This window comes from Ictidomys tridecemlineatus, chromosome 1 (genome assembly GCF_052094955.1).
Source record: "Ictidomys tridecemlineatus isolate mIctTri1 chromosome 1, mIctTri1.hap1, whole genome shotgun sequence".
Taxonomy (NCBI): Eukaryota; Metazoa; Chordata; class Mammalia; order Rodentia; family Sciuridae; genus Ictidomys; species Ictidomys tridecemlineatus.
The window spans coordinates 28,723,735-28,736,657 of record NC_135477.1 but is presented as its reverse complement, the minus strand read 5'-3'; the positions used below and the strand labels follow the sequence as shown (position 1 = coordinate 28,736,657).

General features: G+C 42.3%; 1 protein-coding gene across 8 annotated transcripts in view; it reads right to left on the bottom strand.

The window, feature by feature from the left end:
* The window catches only part of Crtac1 (cartilage acidic protein 1), a 155,349-nt gene that overhangs the window by 124,885 nt on the left and 17,541 nt on the right, over positions 1-12,923 (bottom strand). For all 8 annotated transcript variants that reach the window (XM_078030302.1, XM_021733197.3, XM_021733199.3 and 5 more), the window contains one exon: positions 12,541-12,740. In XM_078030302.1, the coding sequence (XP_077886428.1) occupies positions 12,541-12,740 (200 nt within the window). The remainder of the gene's footprint in view (positions 1-12,540; positions 12,741-12,923) is intronic.

The following is a 12,923-nucleotide window of genomic DNA, read 5'->3' as shown; positions in this document are numbered from 1 at the left end:
AGGATCTGATGACTGGAACACTCTCCAAAGGAGAAGCATTCTTCCCTAAAAAAGGAATAAAGGTTCTGTGGGGGCCTAAACATCAGATCCTGCCACGGAACCCTGAGCAAGGAGCCCACCAAGGTAAAGCTGCTCTCCAGGAGAGCTCTCAGCTGTGGAAATGCTCAGCCTTTTCACTCATGGACAGCATACAGAGTAACTATAAGCCCAGCACACGTCAAAAGGTACTGAGTCCATGACCTCTTATGGTTATAAGCATTCTATAAACAACATGGGAAGAGGGTTTGCATAGTCACATGTTTCCTTGGTTGGCAAAATCAAATGCCAGTGGTATTGAATAATACCATTTAAACTGGCAATAGACTCTGATCTTGACTGTCCCATGTTCCTCCAGTGAGGCCCCATCTGAGGGTCTTGCCTGCCTTCATGAATGAAAGGAGCTTACTGCACATGCCTCTACACACACACACACACACACACACACACACACACACACACACACACATAACAATCACACTTCCATGTCTATCTCATGCTTAAGTCTCCCCTACTGTAGAGCTCTATTTTGTAAGAAATCATTATTGTTATGTTACCAGGAATTGAACTCAGGGGCACTTAAACACGAAGCCACATCCCCAGCCCTATTTTGTATTTTTAATTAGAGTCAGGGTCTCATTGAGTTGCTTAGCGCCTCGCCATTGCTGAAGCTGGCTTTGAACTCATGATCCTCCTGCCTCAGACACCTGAGCTGCTGGAGTAACAGATGTGCACCACTCTATTTTGTAAGAAATTATTTTAAGCATCTCTGAACAGCTAAGGGAGAGGTTCTCATAAATATTACTTCCTTTAATTGTACTTAACCCCACGTCTTCTTGGTAATAGAAAGAACATACGCTTTGGGGATCCTGGGTCAGGTGATTTTTGTTTCTATTTGTAAGCAGACCTCCCAAGAATCCTACTATTGTAGAACATGTAAATTCCAAAAAAACACATTTTTAATTTATTGCTGGGCTCACAAAGTTAAAGGAAATCTTCAAGAAGCACCACACCCACAGAAAAGTAAAACAAAATTAGATCTAGCAGCAGTGAGTGGTAAATCAATGGGAAAGAGGAGCCAAAATCACTCCAAAGAGTATGATTAACCCTTGAGCTGACAGCAACACCCAACCCCAGAATCCTACAGTAAGCCATGACCCTTGGAAAGAGCTAGATTGTTTCCAGCATAGCAGAATCCCTGGCCCTCACTAGAGGTGGATACAAACCCTCTCTGGTAAAAATTATTTTCAATTTAGGCCTGTATAACTCCCACATTTCAAGATCAAGCAAACATAAGGTGTCAAATCACTAAAAAAAAAGCAGTAAAAAAAGCCAACTAAGAACATGTTTAACCCCCAAGTAATGAAGATATTAGAATCACCAAATATAGACTGTAACGATTGAGAAATGTTTAAAGAAAAAAAAACCCGCAGGAAATCACAATAAGTGAATAAGCAATAAGACACTATCAGAAATTATTAAAAAATATCTGGGAAAAAATGACCACATGAAACTCCTAGAAATGAAAAACATTTTTTAAAATAAAAACTCAGTAGTTTAGATGCAATTGAAGAAAGAATCAGGAAACTGGAAGATACAGCTGGAAAATTATTCTGAATGTGGCAGCGTAGAGAGACAGGAGATGAAATAATATAAGAAAGATTAAGAGATTTGGAAGCTGAAATGAGAAATCCTGACATGACTGAGTATAATCCCAGAAAAGAGTAAAGGAAGGGAAGAAATTTAAAAAGATGATGACTTGAGAACTATTCAGATCTGATGAGAGACATGAATCCTCAGATGCAGAAAGTACAAGCTGAGTTGAGAGAGAGAGACAGAGAGAGATTCATATCTACACATACGGGAATAAATAGAAAAAATGTAAAAAAAATGAAAAAAGAGACAAGAAATGGATCATCTATAAAGGAATGCCATTACCAGTTATAGGCATATCAAAAGCAACAACATCAGCCAGAAGACAGTGGGTAACTGTCAACATAAAATTTTGAAGACAGCAAAATGATCTTTCAAGAATGGAGATATAATAGATATATATTTTTTTTGATTTAAGAAAAACTGAGAGTTTACTATCATCCAGCATTCAGTAAAATAACATCCAAAGAAGAAGAAACAAGATTACAGAAGGTATCTCTGAGATACAGGAATGAATGATGAACAAATAAATGCTAAAAAATTATGTAAATATAAAATAGTCTTTTTTATAATATTTTTATAACTTTGTTTTATTTTTTATTTTTATGTGGTGTTGAGGATCAAACCCAGATCCTCGCACTTGCTAGGTGAGTGCTCTACCTCTGAGCCACATCCCCAGCCCTAAAACAGAGTCTTTATATAATAGAAATAATAATAACATCAACAATAACCATAACTAGTAGAGTTAACAAAGGGAAGGATCTTAAAATACCGTACATATGCCAAAAGAAGTATCCAGAGTTAAAATGTACTAAAGTCCTTGCTTGTAATATTGTAGAAGGGGGGTGAAGATAATTTTAGAGTTTTAAAAGTTAAAGCGTTATCATATAAGTTCAAAGTAAACCACAAAAAGAACAGATGTAGAGGGCATAAACCCCAAATCAATACTGGCAAAAAATTAGACTTAAAAAAACAAGAACTTTCCTCAAAAAAAGTGCCTTCAATTAACTTTTAAAAAGTAAGAAAAGAAACAATAAAAAATGTGGATTGGAAAAATAATAATAAAAACTTTAACATAGCCAAGTTCTCATTAAATGGAAGCTGACCAAACTCAGCAAAAGGAAAGACATGATCAAACCGTTGAAAAAATTCCAACCACATGTAGGCGGCACATAAAAAAAAAAAAATTCACTTTGAAAAGCTCAATGTGAATGTCGGCAGAAAGACGGACTTGGTAGGCTGCGAGCTTTCTGTCACTAGAACAAATACCTGAGATGATCGACTTATAGGAGGAAAGGTTTATTCGGGCTCACAGTTTTGGAGGTTCCAGTCCGTGATTGGTCAGCCTGTCACTTCTGGGCCTGGGGTGAGCGCCTATCACAGTGGAAGCACACAAATGGGGACATTCACCCCATAGCCAGTACATGAAAAAAGGAGAGGAAGAGGAAGCAGTTGGGGTCCCACTTCCCTCAGAGGGCACACCCCCAGTGACTGGAAGACTTCCTCCTGGGCCCAGCCTCCTGAAGCTTCCACCACCTCCCCAGAGTGCCCAACTGGGGACCGTACCCTTAACACGTGGGCTTGTGGGGAACATTTTAAATCCAAACTATCCAACCTGGCAAACACTAACCCAAAGGCAAAACCACTCTAATAATAGTGGACAAAGCATATTTAGGGATGGGTGAGGTACTAGATCCACTAGTACTAGATCCACTCACCAGGGAAACACAAAAATGGTGACGTTGCTCCAAACAAATTAGCCTCGAAATACGTAACACAAAAATCGACAGAATCAACAGGAAGAAATGGATCATCATAGTGAGAAGATTACAAAAAAAAAAATAGCTTCTCAGTTATTAAAAAGCCAAAGGGGGGGGGGAAAGTAATAAAGATCATGATTGGAACAACACAAAAACAATTAATTGAATGGGCGTGTTCAGAATAGTATTTCCACCATTTACCATCTCAAGGACGCTCAACAGATTTCGGGCCTCAGTTTCTCATCTGCAAAGTAGGGACAGCATTATGTACAATGTTTTTGTTTTTTTAATCTACGCTAAGGCATTGTTGGTGATGAGATTCAGCATATTTTACACACCTCTAGGAAAGGAAACTGCCAACTTAATACAAACTGCCAAGTGGAAGTCACATCTCATTTTAAAGATATTAAAATGTAAAAATATTTGCAATCTAGGATCAATGAAATGTAGCTTATCCTGGGGACTGCCGCGATGGTTAAAATGAGAAGATGTAAGTAAAATGCCTGACACCTGTTACTTCTGCTCTCTACCCCTTTAAACCTTGAGTCCACAAAGGTGAACATCACCCAGGGAGATCAGGACAAATTTTGGAAGCAGAAATGTTTGCTTTCAGCTTCTTCATATCCTTTTGTGTTTTTTTCTAGATACTTGTACCTCAAAAACAGCCTCTTCCTCAGAGGGAAAAATTAAGACAGAGCCATGGCATCCTTGTAAGAAAGTGGGAAAACCACCTGCTCTCAGGTCAGCAGGAGTGTGGAGGAGAAGAGAAAAGCACAGGAGAGGGAGGCTGGGGTCAGACCCGCCCCAGAGCCAAGGTGATTCTGGGAGTGGAAGCTGAGTATGTTCCAAAGGGCAGAAGCAGGAGGCCCAGGGGCAGGGCTGTGGAGGGCTGGCTTCAGCACTCCCCTGCTTGGGCCAGGACTCTGAGGCCTGCAGCAGATCCCGGATCCCGTGGGACCAAGAAGGCCTCTTCCAGCCCATCACTCAAAAAATGGGGGGAAGAGAGGCTTTGAGGGGAGTGGTGGGAGACAGCACACACATCTACTTTCTGAATGGATGAAAAATTCAGATTACTAAAAGTAGCTTTGCCGTTTTCAGCAGAGGCAATTTTAGTGTCTTAATTATATTACTATTTTTGAATGGCTTTTTATAAAAACTCTTCCCTTTTTTCAATGAAAATCAGGGTTTTTTTTTTTTTTTGGTTGTTGTTGTTGTTAAAATGCCTTTTAAAAAAATGACCGTAAAAACAAACAAATGACAACAAATAAGCCTAATACAATCTTTAACCTAGAGAGGCCTTTGTCCCTTGGTAAACATTCTTGAGCTACTTGTCCTTCTCAGGCCATCCAAATACCCTCTTCCAGGTCTTTGTGATGCAGTTCTGGACTACCTGTGACCTCTGATCTCTGACCTCTGACCTCAAAGAAGGCCTGCATCTCTGGGGTGGCATGGGTCAGTTAGGACCTCACCCAGTTTGGTTGTATTTGTCCTACCAAGGGCAATGAGATCTTTAAAAGCTCTGAATTCCTTCTCCCCAGCTCCAACCACCCATAGAACTGGATGTCAAATTGAGTTGCAGGGTAAATTAATTTGGAGGGTCAGCAATGAACAAAGTGTGCTTTTAGGAATCCTTTTCAAATCTGCACATGTTCCTGTAGCAGGGGGTTGACACTGACTTTAAAAAATACATTTGTTGGTGAAGTGCATTTTATCATTGTGAAATTATAAAAATAATGCTATTAAAATTCTCTGAGGTAACGGTCGTCACCTTTCTGAAAAATGACACCCAAACCTTCACCTTTCACCTACTGTATTTGTTTCCTACGGTGGCTATGAAAAATCACCACAAACTAAATGGCTTCAAACAGTACAAATTGATTATCTTGCAGTTCTCTGTGTTAGGAGGCCGACATTGGTCACACTGGACTGAAACCAATTTTGGCAGGGCTGCATTCCCTTTTGGAGACTCTGGGGTAAATCTCCTCCTTACCTCTGCCAGCCTCTAGAGGCCCCCACATTCCTCCACACTCAGCTCCTCTGTCCATCTTCCCTGCCACGAAGGGAGAGGTGAGTCCTCACAAGGAATCCCCCTCGCCTCCTCTTCTGTCTCTCTTTTTCCACTTTTAAGGACCCTGTGATTACCCAGGGCCCACTCAGATAATCCAGGATAAACTCCGCCTCTCAGAGTCATTAACTTGATTATTATCTACTAAGTCTCCTCTGCCAAGTAAAATGACATATTCCATGGTTCTAGGAACTAGAAGGTGGGTGTCTTTGGGCAGTCATTATTCTACTTACCAGACCTGGGGTAATGAAGACACAGGGCCTCAGACCTTGGAGCTGGCCAGGGAAATCTAATTTAGGGGAAGAAGACAGAGGCAGCATTTTTGGCCCTTGCTTAGGACTGACCAGGGCTGGGGAGAAAGAGGTATCCAAGCAGCAACGAGACATCTCTGGTAAGCCCGCCCTGCACTGCTGAGTGACCTTTTTAGGGACGTTTTAAGAATGGGTTAATAAGCCTTGGCTTCTGTTCCAACTTTTGTCTTGTTAGTATTCAAACTCAGGGGCAGTCTATGCTGAACCACAGCAGAAGAATTGGTACCTGCAATCTTTTTTTCCATGATACCGATGACAATGAATCTCAGGGTTAAGGGTGACCCATTTAAGAAACATATTTTTGCAGAGGAGGCTTTAGAGGAAGTCCTTTTTGCAGTTTGAATTAGAAAGTATTGAAGTTCCTGGATTCAGTTTTTAACATCAGCAGCTTCTTTTGCAGATGGAGAATAGCCTCTTCTTTTCCTTCTTGGCACTGTTAAATCTAAATTGATAAAGTTCAGGCCCTGGAACATATGTAGCTGGTACACACAGTAGGTGCTGAAACAGCCATTGAATCAAATAACCCCCAAACCGATCTTTTATTTTTAGTCTCTGAATCAATAGAAAAAGATTGAAATTGGAAACAATTTGGTGATACCCTATTAAGATTGAAAACATACATATCCTTGATCCAGCATTTCCACTTATTGGTCTCTATCCTAGAGGAAAATTGGTGTGTGTGTGTGTGTGCAAGGCTGTGCAATCAGTGCAGCATTGTTTGCAGTGGTCACAGATTAGAAACCGCTTACATGCCACTCACTTGAGAAACAGCAAAATATATACAGTATATCCACACTGAGCAATGGCAAAAAAAAAAAAAAAAAAAAAAAAAAGCTTGATCAATTTGCTTGGACATATTAAACAATGAGAAACAAATGAAATAATATGTATCAGTGTGATTCCTCCAAAAAATTACATATCTTGTTTTATATATGTACTATATATGAATATCATGGAAATTTATGTAACAGAATCCCTCTCTCTATATCTATCTTTATCTATTTCTGGAACCATAAACACCAAACTGAAAATAATTATTCTTTCAAGAGGGGTCTGGGATGGAATTGGAGTAGGGGGTCCCAGGATGGGAAAGGTAGATTTTTACCTCCAGCTATATGGTGTGAGATATATATACTTTTTGCAGTAAGTTCTGTATTGAAGTGTAATTAAAAGTAAAATAGGTTTTAAGTTAAAAAAAAAAAAGAAAAACTGAAGTAATGTAACATTTTAAGATAATATCAAAATTGGTGATCAAATCTATTCTTTCTTTTATAAAACAACAGAACTAAAAGTTCAAAGATATTTATTCCCATTTGTTAAAAGCATATGTATGTATATACATAGTATACCTAAATAGATTTGTAGACATATTTACACCTATATATATACCTATATGTATATATAGGTGTACATATATAGATAGGTATATATATATGCCTATCTATACATCATATGTATGCGTGAGAATGTATACTACATGTGTCTATAGTTACGATAACATGTGCAAATGCTGTCTTAGTTAAATCATAGATAAATGTCCTGTTCTTTAACACTGTTCTTATTGTTTTAATGGCAAAATATCTCCCTATATGATCATGATTAATCTGGTAATTGAATACAGTTTGCCTTTTAAACAATTCAATTAACTTTAGTAAATTAAAAAAGTTTCCTGACATAGTTGCAAAATTAGGAAGGGGGAAAAAAAAAAAGCCCTGCTTCACAATATGTAACATCCCTTTAAATGAAACCCTTCCAAGTGTGAAGAATGCGTTAAGGTTTTATCAAATGAATGCTCTTTGTGTAGAAAAACCGATCTAAACCGTGATTTAAACTTTACAACCACGACCCTCTTTCCATTTGAGCAGACGCCTGGTGGAGGCTGAGAAGGCAGGGGCTTATCTCAGACCTCAGGGGATATCCCGGGAAACCAAGCTGCACTGCAGGAATTGTCCAGAATTGACACCAACAGGAATTCCTTTCCAGGCTCGGTGAGACCGCGAGGCTGTAGATTGGGTGTTGAGTTCCACTGAGAGAAAGGGAGGCCACTGGGCTTTCCATTTACCCGGGGAACCGTTCCTGAAGATCCTCGGTGGCTTGTGCGTGCGTGGCCGTCTCTGGGGGTGATCAAATCCAACCCTCACCCCGCGGGGAGGCGGCTGCACACAGACCGCAATCATGCACCTGCCGCTTAACAGATAAGCCCTCCAAATGCGGAGGCACTCGCCCAGCTGTGGCGGAGGAGCCGAGCGAGCCGGCCCCTTCCCTCCCCCTTCCCCGCAGAACAAAGGGCGGTCATTTTCTGCTCCTCCCAGAGTCAGAGGCACGAACACGCCTTCCATCACAATTAACTCAGGAATCCGAAACACAACACAAACCCACCGCAACATGCTCAAAATCAATGCCGTCAATATCCAGAACGAGAATACCAAAAAAAAAAAAAAAAAAGCAAAACAAAACAAACCTATTCCAAGAGTAAATACTCAAAGCAACAGGGCTTGAGAGTCAGCCACACTGACTCAAGGTCAACCAATCCAAGACAAGTTCAAGTACTGGCCGCCTTATAGACTGAAGAGCTGGCCATTATCCCAGGGGTTGCAAAGGTAAGTGACTTCAGGGGGCCAGGTAATGGAAAGATCCATAAGATAATAGAAGGTGGGCCTGTCATGAGCAAGACAGCAGGTGCTCCAGAGAAAGGCATTCAAATTCAATTTTTTTAAAAAAATTTCAACTCCTGCTACATGATTCTTAAACAGAATCTACAATCAGAGAAAGACACAGGGTTAAATATGGGTGTAGGGTGAAAGAAACAAGAATGAGAGTCAAAATCGGAAATGTTGCCAAGGAGTCCATGTGGGCTGAAAGGCAGGGCAGCGATCCTAGCTGTCATTATTTGAAAGGATGGTGACCACTTGGTTTTTATCTTCAAAGGCAATAGCAAAACAAAAGCTAAAAGAAATGGCCGATTAAGCTCTAATATGAGGGATTCGGATGAGTCAAATCAGTTTTTGACATAAGTAACTATTGAGCTGGATTGCAAAATGATTGCACACATTTCCTTGGATGGCTCCCTGTAAATGGAGCTTCCTAATACTTTAGGTGTGGCCTTATTGGAAGGCAAGGGGGTGGGACAAATGACCTCCCAAGGTCCTGATTTAAATATGTCTGTAGAGTCAACTCTTGGTTATCCAGCCCCAAGGAGGAGACAGTGACAAATCATCCTAAGCTGGAGATAATAAAAAGTTATATTTGCCTTTGGAATGTATTTTGGTACTTAAATTAGAACGTGTCTGTCTGATGCTCTGAGAATTCACAATGCTTCACAACAGCCACAAAGAAACCCTGACCTGGGGCTGGGAGGCTGCCTGATTCCGCCATCCTGTCCTCCGCGTAACTCTTATCCTTTGCCGAGGACGAGCAACGAATGCCATCTTTCAGAATAACAGCCAGCAGCTCAAGCTTCCTCAGACAGAGGCTGCCTGTCACAAGCCCTTCCCTGGGAGAAAAGACAGGGGTCTTTCTCCAGGTCTCACCCACAATCAAGTACTGCTTGATCCGGTTCTTATTCCCAGAGGACTACTCCAAAGTCCCACAGGACCCACAGGAAGCAGCAAGCTAGACAAGGGTTAGGTATCTACTCTAAGTTCAGTACAAATGATGATCTAGCTTCTCAGCCTCAGAGGACACAAAAGCAAATGTCTTGAGTGCCTTGGAAGAGGAAGAGAAAAGGACTTCATTGAAGAGGAAGATGAAACCCACGCCCAGTGCTTGGAAAGAAAGAAACTGCAGGAAATGTGGGAGCAAGCCCCTGACGGAGACCCACACTTGAAGTCACGTTTGCTCTGAGACTGACCTCAGCAAATGGTTTCAGGGTGGGGGAGTGTGAATAGCACATCATCTTTGACCTGGAAAGGACAAGGAGACACTAAAAATTCTGTGGTCAAATGGTTCTGCTTCTTCTCCAAGAGACCTAGGCCAGGACCAGCCTGGGGACAAGACCTTCTCTGATAGATCGGTTCTTTGCAGCTGAAAGATGAATCATGAGGAGGGTGGTGCAGCCAGAGAGATGCCAGGGAAAGGGGCAGGATGGTGAGGAAATGAGACAAGTCAGCTTCCAGAGGCTATTGCTCTTCTGTAGGGGGCAAGTTCAGCTCTCCAGGCCTTTTCTGCACCTCCCTCTGCAGCCCCTGGAGAAAAGTGAGCAACTGAGCAGGAAAAATGCTCAGGTCTCCTGACGTGGCTGGGGAGAGGGAGCACCAGGTTGTGTGAACCAGAGCTGGCTTCGTGGCATGGGTGGACACAAGTTATTGAAATCAGAGATGCCTGTGGAGACAGTGAGAGACTTGTCACGTGCTGGGCCCTGTAGCTCCTTCCAGGTGTTCCAGAGGAAAGGCAACGAGGGTGAGGAGGCCTGTTCACATCTAAGGTCTTGTTTTTTCCATATTAATTTATGGGAATACAAGGTCCTACCATCAACCAGGATGAAAGGACGGCATGTTCAGAGTAGTAGCTGGGGGCTGGGGGTGGGCATGCGTGGGAGGAGAGGGATGGTTGATTGCCTGCTGTTCTCTGTCTTCTGTCCCCAGGGTCTACCAGGGGGAGGCTGAGGTCACACCGCAGGAGACAGGGCCCACGAGAACATTTCAGAAGGACATCAAAGTCCTTTAACTGGAGACTTTGGCATGGTTGAACATGGCTTTGGAAGTCTGGCTGGGCACGGACTTGGCCAGGAGAGCTTCTCCTTGATTGAGTGATCGGGCAGTCACAGGGCAGAGCACAGGACAACTGCGCAGCCCACAACTCTGCTCAGCTCACCTCGGGTGAAAAGGGTCGCTACCATCATCATTCCTAGTTCCTCTTTTCCTGTCACAATCTGCTTTTTAGTTTTTCCATCTGGAAAACCAGAACTGAACTGTCCAATCTAAATGTGGCTATTTAACTAAAATTAAATCAGATTAATAATTCAGCTCTTTGATCGCAAGAGCCATATTTCAAGTGGTTAACGGCAATATGTGGCTAATGGACACCAAGCGGGGTGGTCCCAATGGAGAATGGTTAGGTCTTCATGGGGAGTTCTATAGGATGGCACACTTCTTAGGTCTACAATCTAGCACTGCTCCTCTTCACCGTATAGAAGAAATGGATAGTAAAATAAGAAATACACTTTATAAAGTATCTGTCCTCTCCATTATCACTACTGATCCTTGTGATTGCCCTGTGAGGTATGTAGGTAGATTTCAATATGCTCCTCTTATACATGAACAAAGTGGGTCTGTGGAGTTAAATGAATTCACAACTATTGGGTTAAGTGTGGTTAAAATTAAAACTGGGTCTTCCGCAGGGCAGGGTTTTGCAAGTTATTACTAAATCCCAGCAACTTGAGAGGGTGAAGCAGGAAGACCACAAGTTTGAGGCCAGCCTCAGCAACTCAGTGAGGCCCTGTCTCAAAATAAAATTTAAAAAGGGCTGGGGATGTAGCTCAGTAGTAGAGTACCTCCGGGTTCAATTCCTAGTACTTAAATAAATAAATAAGATTTAAAAAAAATAAAACCAGGTCTTCCATTTCCAAGGTCATGCTTTTTACTGTTACCTGCAACTGCTACAAATAATGTTACCTGCTGGTACTTTGTTCAGTCCCTCCATAAAACTCAGACCTCCCAGAATGAGGCCGAGAGGCCCCTGTAGTGTTTTTATTGATTGACTGATTTTTGAAGTGATAACTAAGCTTGGTACAGTGCAGCTTGATACCTCAAGATTTAGGCAGCCTTAAGGTTCAAGACCTGACTCGTCCCACTTACTATTTATTTACTTAACAAGAGAGCAAGCTGCTTACTACCTCTGAACCTCAATTTCCTCTTCTCTAAATGGGGATGACAGTGTTGTCAGGACGATGGAATAAAACAATGCATGCAAAATAAGATGATGGACAGGACCTGACACATAGTAGTGTTCGATAAATAATAATTACCAATGGGGATTGGCAGAATTGACAATGCACTGTCATGTGCAATAGGCTTTTGAAATTTCAGGACAGGTCATTACAGCTACCTCCCCCCAGTTTTTATAGAACATGCATTTGAATCAGTGAATAAGGCACTGACTCAAGATCATACAACTAGAAAGTTGTACACCTAGGGCTCTCTCTCAAGCTATTTGAACTCCAAGTCTACGTGTTTCTTATAATATAAGGTTGCTTTTTCTTGAGAGAAGAGAGCAGTGGACCCCAAGGCATGGTGAAAGGAGATTTAACAACACCTCTTGATTTCCATCTTCTCCTCTTTGAAATGAGCAACCGTTTTCTCAGTTTTATGCAAATTACATAGTGCAAAGCAGGCTGAGCATCTCCTCATACCTGGCTGCCATCTTTAAGCCCCTCCTATGTATATCTCCTACAGCCCCCCTGGGAAGCAGGTAATTCCTGTATGAGCCATAAATATAGTGGGAAGAGTCTTGAAGCCCCAGAAAACCCTTGCATCAAACAGCCTCCATCCACACTGCCGTCCTTCCCAACTTCCTGCTGTGGCAAAAGGCAAAGCCACAGCAACCCCCACCCAGACCAACCCAGCCAGGCTGTGGCTGAGCTGTGGAGGATCACAGGGCGATGACTGAGAATGTGTGTTGTCACAAGTCACTGGGTTTTGGAGTTATTTGTAACACAACCATATCACAGCAAAAACCAGCTAATATATCTGTCACACCTTGGGTGGGAGGCACTTACCCCGCCACAACAATCTCGAAGTCCCCATCGTGGTCCACATCAGTGACGGCCACACCATAGTTGAGCTGAGTGGGGTTGCTGTCATAGTCAGGGGGTAGAACTGAGTTGGTGACTGCAGTGAACATGGGTTCAGCCCTCTGGGACCCCTCAGTGGGGGGCAGAAACCACAGCAGTAGCGGGAACAGTAACATCCTGGACACCTGAAACCAAAAGTCATGAACATTACTGGAAGATCCTGAAGCTGAAGTATCCCAGGGAAACCCAATCCCAGGTCAGCCCAGAAGTGCCTTTCTCTGTTGCGGATATAGCTTAGTGATAGGGCTCCTGCCTAGCATGTGTGAGGCCCTGGATTCAATCCCTTGCACCACACAACACACACACAC